Source organism: Diadema setosum, chromosome 14 (assembly GCF_964275005.1).
Source record: "Diadema setosum chromosome 14, eeDiaSeto1, whole genome shotgun sequence".
NCBI lineage: Eukaryota > Metazoa > Echinodermata > Echinoidea > Diadematoida > Diadematidae > Diadema > Diadema setosum.
The window spans coordinates 17,298,864-17,321,555 of NC_092698.1; the positions used below are offsets into that span (position 1 = coordinate 17,298,864).

A 22,692-nucleotide genomic window follows, 5' to 3' on the forward strand; every position below is an offset into this window, starting at 1 on the left:
TACAAAATGCGTCATATTGTTTGAACCCCTAAAAATGGCCGACATCAAAATTTCTGCTGACACTGTGTTGCTTTTCTCCTAAATATTCTATCGTCGGATTATGATGACAAGTGACAAACGGTGTTTATATTAGACTAGAAATCGTCGGTCGCATTACGAACCGGCGAATGTTCGAATTTGGGTCAATTTTTCAAAATTCACTTTTTTCCATTTTTTGAATGTCCATACCAAACTCTATCTATCCCCAAAATATCAAATCGCAAAATTCACGAAAACATGTATTTTTGGTAGTGACGAATTTTCAAAATGTCCAAATGCTGCAATTTGTGACATTACGAACCGGCAAATGTTCGTATACGCCGGTTCGTAAAATCCCTGTTCAGACGGAACACACGTGAGGTATGTGGGGCGAATCGAGGAGCTTGCGAGGCCGCGAGCGAGGGCTCGTCATCACCATCAGTCCCATGCACTCGGAATTGTGCTGGTATGTAACTACTAGGTGCATTTTGTTGCTCATTTATTATTTAATCTTCTGTTTAAAAACAAAAGTAATGATAATCGGGGCAGGTTAATGTGTAATCATAAAATATTACATCAGAGAAGTCGAATTGCTCGACATTATCATGTAAAAGTAGCTTTCCTGTGTATTTCATTTCCTTGTAGTTGTAGATCCTACACAGTCGTACACCTAGCCACCATTTTTGTCGAAGGTGGTCCTTGATTATTCTTGGTCAGAGATAAAGCAATCCTCCCATACAACCCGGATGCATTGTTTTTTAAACTAAAGCATAGTAGAATCTATAAACTGAAAAAAAAATATCGTGTAGCAATTGCAAATACCCAGGTAGAACTGAAAATATGCCCAAAGTAATTATTAAATGATTATCATTGTTTTCAAAGATTCATGTTGTTGCATTTAAAAAAAAAATAGTATTTAGGCCCTAAGTAAGAATGAAATTGCATGATGAGACTGTTTAGCGTCAGTGTTAAGTCAGTTATAGTTACATATAGCTTCCTTAAGATTGCAAGAATAGCTGCTCTGGCCTTTACTGTCTAACTAAAATCCTGCATAAACAGTAAATTTATAGGCTAGATCGAGGTTGTATTCACTGGTATGTTACTTATTTTGATTACCGGGACAGATATCAATGAACTTTCAGAAAAATTAAACGAAGTTGATTACCGGTACCGGTACTCACAGTTTTTTTTTAACACTCATGTACCGGTACAAGTATAAGCCTATATCCAGGGATTTTTATTCTATATAAGTTACCGCGGTATCCTATTTGTGCCCTGATAACACTGACATGATTTTCCTTATTTATATCTTGGGGATAATTCTAGGAGCAGCAGGCCACTACAAGCAGGAGCCGAGTCCCCACAAACAAAGGCAGCACCGCTATCATTACAACTGTAGCAGCTAGCATCTCAGGAACATCAGCAGCACCTCTCGGCACAGGAGCAGCATTAGCAAAGCCTGTAAAGTGCAACTGTAGCAGCTGAACTTCTCCATACAATTGTAGTCGCGAAGCCTCTATGTACTACAGTAGGCCTACCGACAGTACTATTGCAACAGAGCGTCTACGTATGCTACTAGGTACTGTAAAACTCTACATTTGTAGCAGCATGATCCTAACTTTCAACTGTAGCAGCTGAGCCTTTCAGACTGTAGCAGCAGAGCCTCTACGTACAACCGCAGAGAGTAGTGGTGATGAGGATGTTTTTCCTTCTGCCTATAATGGTAAGTTTGATTCGTAACAAGTGATTATGGTACCGGTACTTGTGGACCATAAAGTGTACCGGGAACCAGGTATTCACAAACATTTCTCAGTTTACGGTGAATGGAATAGGTCATTTATTACTTTCAGTGGAATAGATGATTGAACAATACCATGTCATTTGACAGAAATCACTGTTTTGATATCTGGAATGTACTAGGTAATGTAGTCATACCTTTTCTGTAATGTCGATCTTATCTAACTCTACTGTCAAGTATCTTATGCAGATACTAACCTGGTGAGGACAGGCTCATGTTGATATTACAAGCTCTTCCCTAGGCACCTGCTTGAGCATACTTGGGGGAAGTTTCTAATGGCCTTACTGTAATTATTTCATACATGTATATCAATGTTGACTGCTACTCAATGTATTAAAAGAGAAAAAAGCAAGCACTAACACTTCTGTGCATAAGATTGTTAGGTTTTTATGTGAAAGACATCACATTTCTAATCAAAGAATGTGTAGCAGTTATCATTTTTTACCTTTGCCAACCCCAAGGCGTAAAAGCTAGACCAATAGCACCTGAATTACTATGCCCTTCAGAGATCAGCAGACTTTGATGACAATTTTTTTTTTTGCATTTCAAATAGGTATGCTGGCTGTAGCTATTTTCATTTTGTCTCACAAAATGTCGTAGGTGATTGCCTGTAAAGAATATCCTTATGTTACTTTGTTTTTTCTTCTGAAATTGTGCTTTAGCTGTAAGAAATACTCTTCTTCACATTTTTCAAACCTGCAGGTACTTGTAATGTTTTATCACATAGTGTATGACACAACTGTCAAATTTCTCACTGAAATTGTCCATACAATTTTGTGTGTGTTTGAACCACCGTAGGCATAGATGTTCTTGTCAAGTGGAAGAGGGATGGTTCTATGAATCCTGTCAGCTCAAGTGACCTCTATCATGCTCAACGGACCAAACCGAAACAAGGTTCCTGCGTACATATGAGAAGTGAAAATGGCTGGTGGAAAGGGAGGGTGCTTCAAGTCTTCAACATGCCCGTGGATGGACGTAGGATGTCAGATGATGAGGGCATTCCTCTTTCTGCCTGAGGTAATTTGAATACATAGTTACTGATTTGTTCTACATCAATAAGTTTATCAAGATATATTATGTCTTTTTTTCATTTTAAAATGATGTAGAGATTTTTATGCATAGTATCATGTAGGTACAATGTACTTTCATTGCATTACCATTTCAATATAAATGTTCAATTCTGTGTAATGAATATTAAACAAATGTCGTAATTGCAGTTTGTAATGACTGTAGGATGCTGAAGACTGTTAGCTTTCCACTTCCTTTCTTTAAAAGTCTGATATTGATTATTACTTACAATTTATTATGTCAACGTCTCTTCTCAGTCCCAAAACAAAATCAATTACTGATAATTTGCTTTATGTGCATGTAATACACTGTAGATTCTAGTGTCCATGATAGATGTTTGCAAGTATATCTAGTATAAATCTTGTTGATTCTACCCACAGGATGGTCACATAATTTTTTTCATTGATGCATTGTTTACAACTTCCCCAGCAGTATCGTTACTTGCGACAGCAGTAGCAGAGCCTCAACGTCGATTTGTGACAGCTGAATCCCCAGAAACATCAGCAGCACCGCTTGAAGCAGCAGCAGCAGCAGCAGCAGCGGAGCCTGTACATACAGCCCTAGCCGCTGAGCCTCTAAGTACGACAACAGTGGTAGAGCCTCTACTTACAACTGTAGCAACTGAGCCTCTACTTACCACTGTAGCAGCAGAGCCTCTACTTGCAACTTTAGCATCTGCACTTCCAGGAACATTAGCAACACTGCTAGAAGCAGCAGCAGCAACAGAAGCAGAGCCTCTACAAACAACTGTGGTGTCCGCATTCTAAGAAACAACGCAGCAATGTTACCTTTGAAGCTGAAGGTAATTCAACTGGAGTTGAGAAGTTCAGGGCATTGTATAACTGTTGTTTGTATTTCTTGCATTATCTGTCTGTGTGGTGCAAATTCCTAAAAAAGCAATTATGAGCCAAAACTTAATTTTCCAATAACAAATGTAGAATAATTTAAACATGTGATAAATACTTTGATTATCTTTTTTTTTTCTTTTATCCTTCACTCTTGTAAGAAAAAGTTTGTGGCAGGCAACCTGTAAAATTTAAAGGAAATAGTTTGTCTTCTGCAAAGAATAGTTACAAAAAAAAACAGTAAATGAAGTAACAATTATTCAACCAGACTTGGCAGTTTCATCAAATTATGTATTTGTTTTCCTTGCATTAGGTGTACCTGATTTCAATTTGAAAGCAGACTAAGTCCTCCACTCTTATTTCAGATAACAAAGAATACTGAACCTTGCTGGATGATGGAAAACTGTTAAATCTCAAGAAAGCAATGTCCCTGTCAGACATTGAAGAACCGATTTTGATGGTAACCAGACACAGGAAAGCAATAGAAAACTGTTTGTGAAGTGTAATGGAAGTACAGCATATTCATATTATGCTGTATGTATTCTATACTGCCCTTTATCTAGTCTTGTTGGTATACATCTGGTTGTATTTACATTATTATATGTAGTGCACTAACTGTTGACCAACTTTCCTAAAATAAAGACCATTTAGGCAAACTATTGTACATGTTTCTTGTAAGGAAAGGAAAGGGAATTATTGGTGAATTTCTTGCTCATAGTGCCTTGTACAAATATAGACTTGATGCATGATCAAGTTTGTAATACTTTCTGGTAATTATTTTATCTTCAGTGTTACATATTTGCTACATGCTTTCAATAATTTCAACACAGTTTCACACAAATCGACCAATTTTTATCACTTCGGGAGGACCTTATTCAAATATAAAAGAAACGATAGAAATAAAGTGTAGTGTTCCAGTATGTATTCCATTTATTGTCTCTTCATTGCAAATTTGGAAACTACTGCCATTGAGGCTTTTGAGGGAGTGGAAGATAGATGTCAGTGCAAAGCCAGAAGATTTTCATGTGGAAGAATATGTAGGTACTGACATCAGTTCTATTCCTGATAGATCTTCTGTTGTCATGAAAAAAATTAATGGAATCTAAAACAGAATTGTCAAAAAAAAGCTGAACAGTGGGGAAGCCTACAAAAAGTCAGAAATATTTGTAGATGGTAGAACACATTTTAACCATCAAAGATGTGATTTAACACGTAACCATATCAATCTTTTGGCTATGATTGCCTCAGTGAAAATGGCAGAATGTCTATCAGACAATATTATCATGCCTTGAAAATTCTGGTCCTAGAAAGAGAATGGCTAGCCAGACATGTTATTAACATGTTGTCATGTTGTCCCCCATCCTAAGGACAGCAAAAAGAGACAAATGACGTACACTACTCTCCTCCCAGCATTCCAGTAGTTGGCAGACTGTTAAAGTTTGTAGACTCATGTTTATAAACACATTGGGTATCACTGTCATTAATTCAACCCTGGGCAAAATTACCTTGTGAAGTGTGAGGAGAATGGTACACTTGATCATGTTATTGCACTATTTGTGACTAACACGCGTACTACTGTAATACATTAAAGTCAAGGAAATGCAGAACTTCTCACCAATTTACAGGTCAGATTACCTCGTGAAGTGTTGGGAGAATTTTGTATTTTGTACATGTTATTGCACCACTTTTATAGTGGTCAGAACACAATTCTGAAATGCAACAAATGCCTAACTTCTCATTCCAAGTGAGATTACATAGTGAAGTATCATGGAGAATGTCACATTTATTTTGTATCAATTGTAATTTAATGTATTGTAATAATAGTGTGCAATGTAATTATTGTGAGCTGTCGAAAATGCAAAAAAAAAAAAATCACTCTCTGAATTTACAGGTTATATCTGGAAGTTTGAGGAGAATGCTTTGTTTTGTAGTTACTGTATGTAATTATGAACACACATGTGGAATGGTGCATTTTGAATTAATAAAATGCAGAATTCTTCACAAACTTGGGGACTGGTGAATAGAAAACAAAAAAAAAGAACAAAAGAAAAAAAAGAGGAGTGAGAGAGACACAGATACCTAGAATTGGGAGAACAAGGTGATTATGACTGCTTTGTAAGAGGGTATGTGTGTGTGTGTGTTTGTTCGAGTGTGTGTACTGGTATGTGCATGTATAGTGTGTGTTTGTGTATGTTTGTGTTTGCATGGGTGTAATTATATTCTCTCAATAATGAATTTACACTTTTTTATAGACAGTGACTACCAGGCGCACTTTTAGTACTCATCCAGTAGTCAATAAAAACCCATTGCACAGTTTGATAACATTACTGGCATCAACAATTAATGTGTCAGAAAGTAGGTTGTTTGTGTGGGTTCGAGTGTGTTTACTGGTATATGTGCGTGTATGTGTGTTTGTGTATGTTTGTGTTTGTATGGGTGTGATTATATTCTCTCAATACTGATAATGACTTAACACTTGTAATATTTATAGATAGTGAGTGACTACCAGGCACGCTTTAATAGAACGGTACTCATCCAATCAAAAACCCATTGCACAGTTTGATAACATTACTCGCATCAACAATTAATGTGTAAAAGTACAGGTAGGCTGTATAGTTTGAGAAAATAACTGTGGTGTTTGTTACACTTTCCTAATATCCATGATTATGATACAACTAACATGAATGAACATGAATGAACATGAATGAATCACAATCCCACTACCTAGAGCGGCGAATGTATACATTACACTGTGCGCGTACCACCTAAGCGTGTGGAATGTGTGATGATACGCGCCATTTTATGTTACATTTGCCGGTTCGTAATGCGCACTCGCTACGTCCACACGTATTGAGCATGGGCTTTACGAACCGGCAAATGTATACATTTGCCGGTTCGTAATGCCCTCTCTTTAGTACGTGATGTACGTAAAACGCTGAAATGGGGGGTTTTACGAACCGGCAAACGCACTTTGCATCACTACCACAGAGCCCCAGGTGCAGCTACAAAATAATATTTAGTATCAGACAAAGCAGAAAATTCCGCTTTCATCACTCTCTTAATATCATCATCAATGTGCGGTTATAAGACACGTTTTTATACGTTTAAAGAAGTCCCGATTCTTTAAACGCGATTATCTCGTAATCGTGTTTCCGCGCAAATTCGAACATTCGCCGGTTCGTAATGCGACCGACGAAATGTGATTGATAACTTGGTTGATTGTTGAAGTCAGACGTTTGTATTGAGTATAAAATTTAATAAGAATTATCTGCTGGGTGTCGAAATCTGGGTCCTGTAGAAAACTGGTGCACTAACGGTACTTGCCCTGGCGTGTGTAAATTCAGGACGGGGAAGCGACTGTGCCCGTGCAGGGCCAACGGCCACAGTTGCACTGCACAGTGTAACTGTAGCCGTGGTAGAAGAGGGCCGTGCACCAACCGACATACCTTCAAGTCGAAGTAGGGCCTAAACTAGAATCTATTATTGTTAGATCTATCATCTTTGAACCTATAGTTCCCCTGTTTAAACGTTAGAGTTCTACCAGATCTATTGGGTTAGACTACATGTATGATGGAGCTTGCGATAGATCTATTCATTCATTCTCTGCGTTCTCCACTCGTCGATAGCGTCAAACAAGTAGATACGTTGCCTCGAGTTGGACGGCTGTTTGATCTCCATTGTGAGGTTTCAGTACTAAACCAAAGCCAAGGCTAAGCCGAAACAGTACAGCACTTTTTATTGCAAACAGTACACGCATACCACACACAATATTGATATTGACATACCGGTACCGACGACTTTGTTATGTTACGATCCGGCCCAACGTACTGTAAGCTGTACGCATGCAGCTGACGCAGCAGACAACATTGCACGATGAGATCATAACAACCTGCCATATGGCCATATGCATTGCAACTTGCTATACATGAAGCTTAGAGTTTTAATACTTCTTCTTCAAAGCATATTTATAAACACCAAATATTAAACAACGTAATACATGAATAATTTATGATATTGTTATATAATATTTTCAGACATTTTGAAATATTATTGCTTAGATTGCTGAAATTGGCACCATAGTGCATATAAACAGAGACTGGAGCCAGATACGTACGTACGTACGTATACACCCGACAGCTCTCACTACTTGTTGTGTCGCGGACCGGGAGAGATTTTCATGCGCATGGCTGTTGTGCGGTTTTGTGCATGCACCCATTCGGCCCCATTCGGTAGGTATTCGGGCGTCCATGTTGAAATTACAGTGGACAGCTCGCACGGCGCTCGTGCCCCATCTGGTTTTCGCTGGTGCGCTGCGTAGCGTCGTGTTCGGCATTCGGTACGTACGGGGGTACAATAACGGGAGGAGCAGCTTGTCGTGCTTTTCTACTGAGCTGCGAATCGCCTGCGACGACCGGCTGCCTTTAACAACTTCTTATTATCTAATCATTTGCGAGACAGCCCACCCCTCCCGACTGACTTTGAGAGTATAAGGTCAGTAACATCAAAAAAGAGAGAATGTGAGGTGAGGGGAAAGAGAGATAGTCATGTACGTCATATTGTTTGTTTGGTTTGTTTTTTTTTTTTTGGTCACACCCTTGTGTTATGGTTGTACTTTAACAATGTTTGACATTTAGCGAAATTTTAGAGAGCGCCCCCCACGTCACCCCCAAAGAAAATATCAAAGATTGCCATTACAACCGAATAACGTCTTTTATTTGCAAAGGAGAAGATACAGAAATATTTTGTTGTTTTGTTCCAGTGAGATGATAAGCTTTGGACGGAAATAAACATCAAACCGGACTGCACATCGATATTATTCCTTGTGAGACATGGCTCAATTATTTTTTTTTTTCAAACTATTTTTACTTTCGAACTATTTTTAATCTCTAGGTGCAAATCACTGACTTTGAAAATGCTGCCTACGTCGTGTTCGTTGTTCTACTGACGCGAGTGATTTTAGCCTACAACCTCAATTTCCTCATCCCAATTTCAAAGGTAAGTGATGAGTTATCACGATGAATGATTCATTACCTTCTCTACCGTTGTGCCCGCTGATTTGAATGGACAAAATGCCATTGTAACCCGTCGTCAATTTCATTTAACTTCCGGTCAAGTAATGAATTATTACATACGTGTTTCTCCTGAATAGCAGGAGCCAGCATTGCGTTAGTGACGAGTTCAGACTTTGTTCACAAAATAACAGAGAACGAAGCAGTGTGGAGGTTACAAATATTTGAAGAGAGAGTTAGGGTGATGTCATAGCTTCCTGAGCTAAACTTGCTAAAAGAACTATCAATCATATGGCAGCACTAATAAGGAGTTGAGAGCTTACTTTGCTTGCTCTGACGAACAGCGAAGAGATTATTTTCGTATGTTCATGCTCTGCTTGGCCAATCTGTAAATGTACCGTTTGTCATAATTATCATCACTGCTTAGCGATACGAGATAACAAAAAAGGACCGCCTCTCACGCTTTTACATAATGCTTTAAACTATGAACTCTTTCTTGTTGGGACAAATAGATATAGACTGTGGTTCTTTGGCGATTTTTTTTCTTTGTGTGTGTGTGGGGGGGGGGGTGTGAAGGTGTGTGTGTGTATGTGTGTTTTTAGTGTCTTTTTCTTGTTCTTTCTAGAACTGAAATAGGAACGAATTGACCAACAGTAGAAGCTTGTTCATTGGTCACAGTCTGTACTATTACAAGCGTTTTAAACGAAATCAAGAGTCGGTATTAAAGTCATCAACAACTTCACCTTGTCTTCGGAGAGTTGTAAGATACATTACGATCAGCTAAAAGTGTCTTTTGTCTCTCCCTCTCTCTCTCTCTCTCTCCCTGCTGTAGGTTATGGAGAATATAGAAAATGCCCAAAAGAGAGATGCTGTCCACACGCAGCTCTTCCACTTCAGAAAGGATATATGTGAGTTTTACTCCCAACATTATATCTCATGGCACCTGAGGGTTGAGGCTAAAAGTTCCGGAAATGTTGTTACGAGTGTTTATAATTCTATACTCCATGCCATTACTGTACCGATGCCAAATCACCGTATCTAAACCGTATCTAATATCAAAACCAGCGGGAGATTTATCACTGCTCAACAGATAAAAGAAATAATTTTTGTCGGGGGAAGACGAGAGGATCCGTGGGAAGAAGAAAATTATAATGTTAACAACTCTTTTATCAAAGGCTAGCAGGCCAAGCAAACAGACCTTTCATTTGACTTTCCTTGCACTACAAGATATGCTAGAAGGCCGTTAGAACTCTCGTCAACAATCCCCTTACTTTGATAACAGTTTATGTTAATTACATGCATAAAATGTGATATTCTTATTGACAAAAAGTCACTCATGTCATGGAAACACACATTGCTGTCTGTTTGTCTGTCTGTCTGTCTCTCTCTCTCTCTCTCTCTCTCACTGATTATTATTTCTTGTACATTTGATTTTGCCTTTACCTCTCCCCTTGCCTTAACCACTTACTCCCCCCCCCCCCCGAAAAAAAAAATATATCTAATAACAAATGCATAAATGAATGACAAATCAAAGCAGTCGCTGATAAAGAACAGGCCCAGTCCTTCAACAGCAACAAGAACAACACCAACGGCACTGACGAACAGTTCACAGACTCCTTCTCCCTCATGGACGTCAACACCATCATCAACGGGGGACGTTCTCCAGGCAATTCAGAGGTAAGAGGGATGGTATCGTTTGGGTTAAAATGGGCGATTCAGATTTTAACTTTTGGGGAGATAATTAAAAATCCCATATGTTATGAAATATGAAAGAGGATTTAATTCTAAGAGGAATTCAAAGTTTATTTGATGAAAATCGGTTTTGAAATGGCTGAGATATCCAAAAACAAAGTAAAACAGAGTGGTCCTGACAAAAGGTTGGTCCCATCTTTTATTAGGACCCTTTTTGTTTTTGGATCTCTCGGACCTTTTACAACCAATTTCCATAAAATAAACTTTGCATTCCTCTTAAAATTGTATGCTCTTTTATATTTCATAAAGGCTGTCTCACTACTGTTTTCCCCCAAAAGGTTAGAGACCTGAAGTCCCTTGTTAATGAACCAAAAATATACCATCCATTAAAGGTACCTAAAAGCTAACCAGACAGCGTCACATGTTGACGCACAGGCGTCGGAAGGCATTAAGATGATTACAATGTATGTTAGAAGACTGAGGGTTAGTGGATTAGGTTCAAGACTCGTTAAACCAGAATACCGGGTGTGAATCCTGGGAGCAAAGATCTTCCGACAAGATGGGATGTTTTATCCAGCATAACATGTCTCTCTTCATCGGTAAAATTAGTGGTCTAACTGGCAACAAAGAGCTAAATTTTTAATGGCAGGGAAATCAGGGAAAACTGTGATTAGGCTGCACCTTGGTAATCGATGTATGATTATGATGTGATGATGATGATGATGATGATGATGATGATGATGATGATGATGATGATGATGACGATTTTTATCAGTACCGTTTTCATTACAATTATCACTATCATAATTACTGTGCGTAAAATCTAGCTTTTGTGAGTGTTTTTTTTTCCTCCTTTTAGAAGAACACAAAAGTCTCAGAAACAAATTGTAAGACCAATGGATTTTCAGGGTTGTTATTTCTATTTATTGACTATTTCTTATTCTGAAATATCTGTTGATTGGTGCTAAAATACTGTTATCATGTTTTCAACAGACTCCTTTGAAAATCAGCCCTAGCTATGGATAATAGGACAGTTGTTCTCAAGAGTGGAGAATTGATTAAAAAAATTACTATTCATTTTTCAGACACCTGATTAGACACGCATGTTGTAATAACACTTTCCTGTTTAATCTTATTCTGGTTTGCCGCCATTTTTGTGTTTAAGTATTTATTTTGCTTCCCCGTTTTCGTTTCTTTAACGTTTATCACATATATCTAACACCAACAATGTCAACGGAATGCAACAACGAATTCTACAACTGCCGCAACGATAAGTTTCCGGGACTCGTGCCGCTAGTACGAAAGTTCGTCGACACCGCCGAGGAGGTCGATGCGGACGCGCGTAACACCATCTCTCTGTACCTCGAGCTTATCTCCGACAGGGCTGCGGGTACGTGACCTGTTATAGTTGCGTTGCTATGGCAACAGCCAGGAAAAAAACAACAACAAAACAATTGTGTATGTGCCTTGCAGTCATCGCCATGGTAACTGCTGCAGTATACAGTGGTGACCAGCGATAGCTGGAATAGTCACATACCACAGTGAAACGGGTCTCGGATGATCGAGGGTGTTGTAATTTGTTTTTGTTTGTTTGTTTGTTTGATTATTTGTTTGTTTTTTTAATGGCTTGCATGTAAACAGCATTCTGATTTGCTCTAGGATAGGGGATTGAGGTATGCAAATGAGATTGAGGGACTAGGTTATTTATAAAAATGACACTCATTGGTACTTTTGTTGGTTTTTCTTATCGTTTTTGAACCCTCTTCTTTTCTTTGAGATTGGTGTGGATAAGACATTGTGAACTTTATCTATAATTCAAACGAAACTCCAGAATGATGCCTTCGGCGTTGGGAGGATATCGAGTAGAATCTCAGCATTATCGCATTTCTTCTTATCACCATATTGTGCACAGTTTTATCGTACATGACAATCATGCAACTTACCGGGAAAAAAAAAACGCATAAGAATAAATCAATGCAGCATAAGTCAGACACGGTAGGAAGAAAATCCTTGCAACGTTTTAGCATAGTCGTTAAGGCTTTCCTTCAGGAAAAGAAAATGAATTGGTTGTCGTGAAATGTAGAGAAGACGACAAATTGACAAGGGTTATTGAAGTGAAGTCAAGAAGAACGTAATGATGATTCTAAAATGATAGTGATTTAATACCTGCCCATTGTTTCCTGAATCCTTTCGCTGAACTGGTGCCTTATCTCTGTCTGCTTCATTGGGTATTCCATTTTTTTTTTTTTTTGGTCCGCGGAAAACTTTCCTCGATGCAGTTCAATCACGTCAAACAGCCATTTGTTTGTTTGTTTGTTTGTTTGTTTGTTTGTTTGATTGATTGTTTAAACAGTTTGTGTTTGCTCTGTTTTGTTTCGTTTGTTCGTCGTTGCTTACGCCTTTGTTTTAAGCTCTTATTCTTGTTTTGTTTTTTTTTTAACCAATCCGGGAATTCTCCGTGTCACATCCAATCGTTATCGGATATCAGATATTTCGTTATATGCATATCATAGTATGATTTCATGTCCCAAATTGACCTCAAGATCCCTTTAATAGCTAAAATTATCTAGCCATGTTGTCATACACAATCATGCTCATTTTAGGCATTGTCACAAGCCTTGAATTTTGACCTCTCGTCGTTTCTTTGCCGCATCCAGTCCAACAGTGAACCATGTTATCTCTCGCTGCAGGCCGGCTTAAAACTGCAGCCACGTGGATGCGCGATTTCGTCAGGGCTCACCCGGATTACGAGCACGATTCCGTCGTCTCAGCGCGCATCAACTACGACCTCATTCGCCAGTGCGATCTCATCGGCAGAGGGGAGATTGACGCCCCCGATCTCCTCCACCGCACCGGAGTCTCGCGGTCGCATCAGGAATAGAACGTGTGGCAATGGCAAACTGAAATTTTGCCACATAACCCTGATAAAGTCTTGACGTCAAAGCGGAAGAGCGAAGGTGCAAAGAATGTGATTTGGTTGAAAATCTGAAATTCGATATGTGTTCACACATCGAAAGTTTGACATTTTATGAAAGTTTTGGTGTTTCAGAGTTTTGTTTTGTGTTTGTTTTTTGTCGGTTTTCATGGAGCATGCTATTACCTTCATCCTTTGAATCGACGTGCTATTGTGTTTGAATCAATTATCTAATTTACCATCTTATTGTCAAACGAGGGTTTTTCAAGACAGTGATGTTCTTTCATATTTTGGATATGTGGTGGGTTCTTGGTTATACAATGGGATAGATTATATCTTATCAAAGAGCACATAATCTGACGAATCGTTAATGGGTCGTTAACGATCGCCCCGACACTGTACAGGCATGCTAACCTGGAAACATTGAACTGCACATTACTTGAAAATGAGACCTTTCTGAAGCAAATAGTTTTTACACAACAATAGATATATAATGCACTCTGAAATGAATCCCACAAGGATTGGAATAATTATCCCCCAGCATTCCCACTGATTCCCACTGATCAGTTACTAGCCATCCCCTTTAAGAATAGTACATACAGGTCAGATATTCTGGAATAGCCTTGACTCTAACATCACTGAATCCTTGTCACTGAATTGTTTTAAACGCAAACTAAGAAAAAAAATAAAAAAAAATCCCTCGTGCAGGCTTATGTCTAATCATACAACATGCAATTTTATTCGAACTTCCTCTTCTTTATCAGATTCGTCGTTTATTAGGTATTCCAGGTTTGCTTTTCGTTCTTTTTACTGAGTCATTTATGTCAAGGCTATTCCTAACTTAATGAATCATTATGTATCATGTGCATTTTTGCGCATTCTTACAGTTACGTAACTAGTTACTCGGGTGAAAAGGAATCTTGTAAGCGCAATACAGGTGGCTGTTTCGCTATGCTCTGGTGTATTTTATTTGCTTCTCTTGCTCTTTTTACTGTCTTTTCTTTTACGTCCCTTTCCTTCCTTTCATAGTTTTCGTTACTAGGTTGTTTGTTTAAGAAGACCAACATGTTCCTCTATACAGGGACCTATACATTACAAGCTTTGCTTTTTAGTAGGTCTCCCACATTTCATGCTTGTAAAATTGTCTTCTCCTGTATTCTTTGTAATTACGACGCTATATCCGGTCTTATGTTCAATCGATTGTATTATTATTTGTGTTTGAGATGTGGAACAACATTAAAATCAAATCAAATCTACTATGTGATTATGGTATTCCTGTGTATCAGTCTACAATATCATTACCAGTACTATTGTTAGTTTTCGCTATCTCTTGCGTAATCATATTTTCATTTCAAGTCAAATCAAATGCATTTGTAATCTTATGTCAACATCGTGCACCATTCACTTTTGGTTATGATGCATTTTAGAAAAAAAGAAATCATAATTAGGGCCTGGTGTATTTGTAGTCCAGGAAAATGATTGTTGTATATTAATATTCATTTCATTATCATGTAATTCAGTACCTAGCAAACATAATACAAAGGGGAAAAAATCATTTGAGGTATAACAATTTGTTCGGTATGGTTACGTATATTGTATTGACATAGTGTGTATATGGGATTGAGTTGAAATTTGGTTAAAATAACGATAATGTACCTTTACGAATAAAATTGGCTGATGTTTGGAAGTAATTATTTGTCAGGATTTGCACAGAGAAATATCACTTGTTAGTGCAAATACATGTGATGACTCATAATCCATGCAAAGAATGCTGGCGTGTTAAGTAAAGAAAAAGAGAGAGAGAGAGAGAGAGAGAAAGAGGGGGTATTTCAGGAACAGGAACTCACAAAAAGTGTCTGCGTTGTGAACAGTCAACTTTACTTCCACATGGACCTGCGCCAAATGCATGATAACAAGTTGTTTATGATTTATTCCTCGTGGGAGGAAATTGTAGTATGCAGGTGAAATGTTTTGTCATGGCAGATAAGCGCACCAACTATCTTTATGACATCCTGCTATTTCTAAAGTAGGTGATTGAGTATTAAAGAGGCATCGAGGTATACGTTGAATACGTGTGAGAATAAGCCAGTTCGGAGTTCCAGTTTGAGCATGAGCAGAAAAAAGTCATTTGTACCGAGAGACAGGTTGTTTTTTAATTTCACTGAGATAAGCATCTGTGATGTTATGATTATTCATGTAATCCTTATAAATGGTGCCCGCAGTACATCCACCTGACAGCAAGCCTGGTACTATGTATTTGGCAATGTTAACAGAAACGTTTTTTTTTTTTTTTTTTAATGTATTCAATGAAATGGATGCTTCCCAAAGTGTTGATTGTCGAACCTTTCTGGTCACTTCATCTGCACAGGTTCATTCTTTGTTAGAATACGAGTTCCATAAATTGCTATAGTGTTGGGCAAGCTGCTGTCGCTTTGAATTGAGTGAAGTGCCTAACCAACTGAGAAAAGTGATGGGTCATTTGTACCCATATGCACATGTCATGAGCTATCTCCGAACTGGCTTATTAGGGCTCACACCTGTAAATAAAATGGACTGTCCCAGACCCCTTCACAAATTCGTACCAAAGATACCAAAATAAATGAAGAAAAAAATTAATTAAAAATCAATGATGTAGTTTGGCAAAAAAAAAAAATGAATAGCTGTAGACATTGAGTATGAATTCCTCTACAAACTGCATTTTGATTGGAAGATGAAAGCTTCTCTGATGGAATTTGAGGGGACTATATTTCATTGGGTACGTGTACGGAAAATAGGTGATTTTTTGAGTGACAAGAACTCGTAGTCTGGCTTTGCGGATCCCTGGACAGAATTAGAGCAGAACAACCCACCCTGGAAATCTGATGGATGAAAGGGTATATCTCACTTATTCAGGTTAGTGAAGATAAAACACCTCATTTCTCCCAGCTATTTTACAGAATTTTTTTGAAATTTGAATTTTAACACGCGTCTCTATGGGAAATTATTTACTCGTGTGAGCCCTATTATGAACGTACGAGAGATGATGTAAATACCGCCCTCTCAAGACCTTGCGTGGTAAAGCCACCCTACAGGCTGGCTGAACCTCGACGCGACCAGCTGCTACGGTAAGATACAGGACTGTGTATACGTTTGGTGTTTAATTACGAAGAGAAAGGACTGGTAAACTGTGTGTCTGCTGACGATCAGGACACTTGAAGAAAATTAGCCTTTGAGCAATATGCTATGTATGAAGCGTAAGTTCAATCATGATTGTTTACATTCTTTGGACCTACATATTGCAAATGTCACGATCTTTTTTCTTTTTTTTTTTGAAATACAAAACACAAAAAATAACCATGTATAAACATATTTACATCATCAACAATGGATAATGAGCAAGTACATTTATATGAAAATATTACTCCAAAATTATCAAGCTGTAGGGAAAGAGAGACCCGAGTATTACTGGAGAGAGGCACCACTTTGCTACGCACGTGCACGAATAAACGAATACTAGTTTCTCATACGAGGCACACACAAGCACACACACACACAATCTCGGAAAATACAACAGGAACACATATAAGCTAACGAAGCAGGGAAATAAACTACGAACTTCCCATGAAGACGTCAGACAAAAATTGGTATCACTCGCCCGCTGGAACCCATTTCAAGCTTTAAAAGATGAAACCGGTTTGTGTCATGTTCCATTCCAGTGGAGGTGAAATTACGCCATCTATCGGTGGGTGTCTTATAATGTATGGTTCACAGGTCACAACCACAGAACTCTTACACACTGTGGTCACAACTCGAGTATGAAACTACGTTATTCGTCGCAAAGACGCGTTCCGACATTTGCCATACGGAATGTTGTGATATCAGAGAGCCGTCAGATTATTTGTTGGCCGTGTTTTGTTTTGCTATGTTTTATTTTCCTCTGAGGAGATGGCTGGTTAGCCCATATTCAGCTGCAATGTTAGCTGGTCTTCTATGGGGTCCGGTTGAAGAAATGGATGGGAGAACGGATGAGCGGAGCGATGTGCGTGGGTGACTGTGTGGGTGAGCGCGATAGAGATGGTGAAGAAAATCGATCTCAAAATATACAGACGGCGGACTAAGGCGGGTTGTTGACATTCCGTATACCGCTCTAGGGTTCAAGTACAAGTTTTGATGACTTTAGCTAAAAACTCGAAAGCGCTGTAGAAGAGTCATCAAAAGCGGATATCTGGTTTGCATGGTGATGGTGACAGACGCCACTCTAAAAAAAAAAAAAAAAGTATAGAAATTCAAATGCAATGAAATTCTCGTTTAATGTCTGCTTTCTCTCAATCCTTTGCCAATGTGCTTGATTAACTTTATCCCTCGTACGTAACTGAAACTCAACATTCAGTTTCGATCCAACTTATTTAACATCTTTCAACGATACACATTATGTGTCTATGAAGCATAGTACATAATGTTTACAACTGCATCTTCTACAGACAACAATAGAATGTGCCTTTCCCTGGTCACTCATACTCAGCTAGCCTACCAGTTGTGACTGCTCTGCTTAACTTGTTAGTTAGCTGGTCAGCTATACATGTACTCTGTTCATTAATCAGGTTGTTTGTATGTAAGACCTGCACAGTACGTATATCTCTTAGATAGATCTATAGATATATAGACAGACAGACAGACAGACACACAGATATATATGTATATCGATAGATAGATAGATAGATAGATAGATCGATGAATAAATGTATTGATAGATAGATAGATATATGAATAGATATATTGATAGACAGATAGATGGATAGATATATGAATTGATATATAGATAGAAAGAAAGGGAGAAATATAAGTATAATTAGATACATTAAAAGATAGATGGATAAAAAGATAGATAGATAGATAGATAGATAGATAGATAGATAGATAGATAGATAGATAGATAGATAGACAGATAGACAGATGGATAAACAAATATATTGATATAAAAGGAACTCAGACATTAGGAAGCACTATATACGAGTACGATCGCCTCAAAGTTCTCTCTAACATGTCTAACCCATTAATACTTTGTCTTTATGGTGGTGTGTCATGGGCGTCTTTAAACCATCATCACAAAACCGAATGAATACACAAATAAAATTTTCTAGTTAACAAACACAACAGACCAATGAAGTTCAAGGCATTTCAGTCCTACACATTGAGTATAACGTAGCTATTGACAATTATTTCTCTCCCCCTCTCCCTCACTCTCTCTCTCTCTCTCTCCGCTCTCTTTCTCTCCTCTTTTTGTTTTCCTCGATCTCCACTTTCTCTCATCATCTATTATTGTTGTTATTAATATTTTTTACTTTCTCTTTTTTCTCTGTCGAGGATCACATTGAACTGTCAGCTTTCATTTTCTCAATGACACCATTTACTTCTTTACTAGCGTGGTTAAATATAAACAAGTAGCGATATATATACTTGTATATCATATTGTTATTCTCTGAAAAAGGGACGCGATATACATTTACACTGACGAACTACAAGATAGTGAACAATATAATAGATGCTGGTAGGTGACTTGGGTATGTTAAGAGCCCTCTGACCGAAATGATATTGAAAATGCGCCTTACAACAGTAGTTTCATGTCGCATAATTCTTCTCTCTACATCTCTACCTATATATATACATATTGCAGACAAAAAATATATTGTTTTATATATCGGTCTTTCTTTAGTTTTAGTTTTGAAGGTACTGCAGCTAGGACATCTTTTAGTTATCGACCAAACTCAGGAAAGTTTTTTACTTGAAGTTTACAAATACGGCTACTTGAGTTAAGAAGCATTCATTAACGCAAACAGAATCGCACACAAACATAATTAGATACCACAAGTCATTGTACCTTAGGGAAGAACGATTGATGTTTACGTTACTTTTATTACTGTTGTTGCTATACTATTTAATTCAATTCAATTCAAAGTTTATTTCATTTTCCGACAAAACATAAGTTACACTTCTTTTGACAACAGAGAATAAGGTAAACAGAACATTATGTATTGAAAAGATTTTCAATAAGAAAATTATGTATTGAAAAGATTTTATGTATTATGTATTGAAAAGATTTTCAATAAACAGAACATTATGTATTGAAAAGATTTTCTATAAGGTAAACAGAACATTATGTATTGAAAAGATTTGCCCATTCTTCAATCGATGAAGAAGAAAAAAAAAACTACTAACAAGAGCGATATTTCTGATGACATACTTAACTTTCATGATTGTTAGCAATATGATAACATTGCTATAAAGGTTAGTGACTACCGAGTGCATGGCAGCTTTAGTCAATTAATTTATACTATCATCTCCATTAATGCCATCAAGACACTATGACTAGGCTTAAAATATATTGCATTATATGAAACGATATGTAAGTGACAATAACAGCTTTGGTCTCGTGAACCTTATAATCTTTTATTTAGAAAAAGAAAATGCCACATTCATGAATTGAGACATGCTCTTCAGTCGGATGGAGACCTTGTAACCAAACATGATGACAAAAAAAAAGTATATAAACAGTGATGTACATACTTTGTTATTATGATACATTGTTACAAAGGAAAGCGTAGCACACACACACAAACACACACACATACACACAAACTAACTCTTTCTCTGTCTAATTATAATTATATAACGCAAATGGTACGTCTTCTCAAATTATGTCGATGCCCTGGATTGTGATAAAAAAAGGACACTAAAACAAAACAAAACAACAGAAAAGTGTTACACGCATTGATGTCACTGATTTCTATTTATTTTTCATACCTTCCACTCAGCTGTTTTTGGCGACTCAAACCATTTAATTACAGTATTTATAATTGATGGGAAATCCGACAATTTCTCCCGCTTTTTATCTTTATTACCCTCGCCAACCTCACCATTCCAGGAAGTGACCAAGAAAATTAAGTTTTACGAGAAAAGAATTTGTCCGTACCTTATTAAAGTTTTAAGTTGAATTGGCGCCAATTATGTAATTAAGAAGCAAAAAAAAAAAAGATATCAAGTATCGAGTATCAAGAACAATACGGACAAGAGTTTTAAGAGAGAGATCTCTTCAGAAACACAGTAAAGGGTCGTTTCACACCAGAAATTGAATTTTGATTAGTTCATATCTCCCTCCGTTTAAGAACCCTATAGGCGGCGGCTGCGTTGTCATAGCGTCACAAAAATTTTAGTGGCTGCTGACATTGTTCTATCCCTTTTGCAAAAACAATTAAATAAACAAGAATAGGTATATAGGGAGACTCTTTGAGCAAGAGCTTGTGTTTTCTATGTGAATGTTGTGTTAAAAGTATTCAGTCAGCTCTTACGGATACATAATTATACATGGGTTTACAAGCTCTTAATGGTTTGCATTACATGCGTAATGAATATGTGCTTTACACATTTGAGCCTACATTTTCACAGTATCTTTCAATTCCAACTTTAAAAAAGGAAGTAGAGTGAATTTTATTGACATTCATTGAAGGAGAGACGCGTTTTAATTGCATTGAATTCAGCACGGGATGCAGAGAGTTGAGAGCAAGGTGTATAGTTCACTCTCACAAAATCGAGATTCGAGGAAATGAAGATTTGAATGAAAGTTAATCAATAATTCACCCCTTGACCTCCGTGATGATGACTTGGAATAATAATGCACAACAATACAGGCCTGTAAATCAAATAGAATTGCAAAGTATTCGAGAATATAGTATTAGGAGTTACAATTTCTTTAAAATACATGTAAGAATCCACTACAGACGTCATTATCGACATGATCAAGTCAAATTATTGAAATGAATTCAAACATCACGTAACACGATGGAGTAGAATCATCTACCAGATGCTGTGCTGTGATGCTTTCAACTTTTTTGTGAAATATAATATGACATGACATAAATCTCAATATCACGAGATGGGAGTATACCAACTCGTGACTTTCTAGGTCAAACGGGTTACAAGAAAAAGGAAAGCATTCTTTTTTAAATAAAAAGAAGAAACACAGGATTAAAACCGTACACTTAATCCGCGTTAAGTAAAAAAAAAAATGCTTCTTCCATTGCCACTTTACGAGGTATATGTGTAAGCTTAAATTTCTCTCATAAATCATTTCCACACCAAGTTACAACGGATATGATACTCGTAGAAGCGTAGAGTGAGAGAGATGTATATTATATTCATTATACAGAGAAAAAGAGTAAGAGAGAGAAGGGTTGGGATGAACAGGAGATAAATTTTGATAGTGAGATGAGAATAATGATATGAATTGGCGTCGACAAGTATAGACACGTAAAACTTGATTATTGCTGGTAAATTACCCGAGCCTTACGCCCAAGTCCAAATTTGTGTTTTATTACCAGCGAGATCTCCGTGGATCGTAAAGACAGAGATCGTTAAAACGGGTGATAATTGATTGATTATCCTGGGAGTCAGAAAGGCGGTACGGAACTCGGGCATGCGGGCACAGTTTGGCATATAACACCCACTTCAACCGCAGTCTCTGGCAGTCGATTGCCAATATTTTTTTTTTCTTCATATTTTCCTTTTCTCTTCCCGGTGCTGCTGTTGTTTTGTTTTTCTTTGTTTGTTTGTTTGTGTGTGTGTGTGTGTGTGTGTGTGTGTGTGTGTGTGTGTGTGTGTGTGTGTTTGTTGGTTGGTTCGTTCATTTGTTTGTTTGTTTGTTTGTTTGTTTGTTTGTTTTTGTCTGTTTTCATATTTCCTCTCCCCGATGTAAACTGTGTTTTCTTTCATATTTTCATGCACAGAATATTGGGGGAAAGGCGCTATCTGCACAAGGTGAAACTCGACGGCAGAGGCTGGAATAAACTTTCCGCTATTACACATATTGAAAAAAAAAAAAAACCTCTGGAACACAATTAATAACACTTCTTTCTTTCCATTTAGAATTATTAGAAACAGAATATTTTAGAGAATAATCATAGTGTTGTATACGTCAATCAAAACTTGACAATAGAAACTCGAGTCACATCCGCTGTTTTGATCTATCTCACAAGATCTGAGATATAACTGTAATCTGTCGTCTCTCCCTATCGGTCCGTCTGTTTCCCTGCCTCTGTTTGTCTGTCTGTCTGTCTGTCTGACTGTTTCTTTCTTTCTCTCATTTACAGTAGATCATTGAAACCTGTCTCTATCCCTTCACGTCAGTTGAAATGTAAATCAGTATTATTTGCATTAAAAGAAATAATATGACTTTTTCAATAACAGGTAGAAAACGCATAATGAATTACTTCTAAAAATGAAGGCAGAAATCGATAAATTTTGCAAAAATCTGTCCTCCGATGTTCGACCTGGGAAGATCTTACCGTATGTAGAGTATGTTATGAACAACCACCA

General features: G+C 37.5%; 1 protein-coding gene and 1 long non-coding RNA gene across 2 annotated transcripts in view; both read left to right on the top strand.

The window, feature by feature from the left end:
• LOC140237678 (glutamate--cysteine ligase catalytic subunit-like) overlaps nt 1-13,444 on the top strand; it is a 48,602-nt gene extending 35,158 nt beyond the window's left edge. The window contains exons 12-16 of the mRNA XM_072317606.1: nt 8,620-8,724; nt 9,571-9,646; nt 10,276-10,415; nt 11,706-11,820; nt 13,121-13,444. Of these exons, the coding sequence (XP_072173707.1) occupies nt 8,620-8,724; nt 9,571-9,646; nt 10,276-10,415; nt 11,706-11,820; nt 13,121-13,311 (627 nt within the window). The 3' untranslated portion in view covers nt 13,312-13,444. The remainder of the gene's footprint in view (nt 1-8,619; nt 8,725-9,570; nt 9,647-10,275; nt 10,416-11,705; nt 11,821-13,120) is intronic.
• LOC140237467 (uncharacterized) lies at nt 1,611-3,339 on the top strand. Its single transcript, XR_011901844.1, has 3 exons — nt 1,611-1,741; nt 2,615-2,833; nt 3,314-3,339. It is a non-coding gene; the product is annotated as an uncharacterized lncRNA (long non-coding RNA).
• Nucleotides 13,445-22,692: the final 9,248 nt, after the last annotated feature.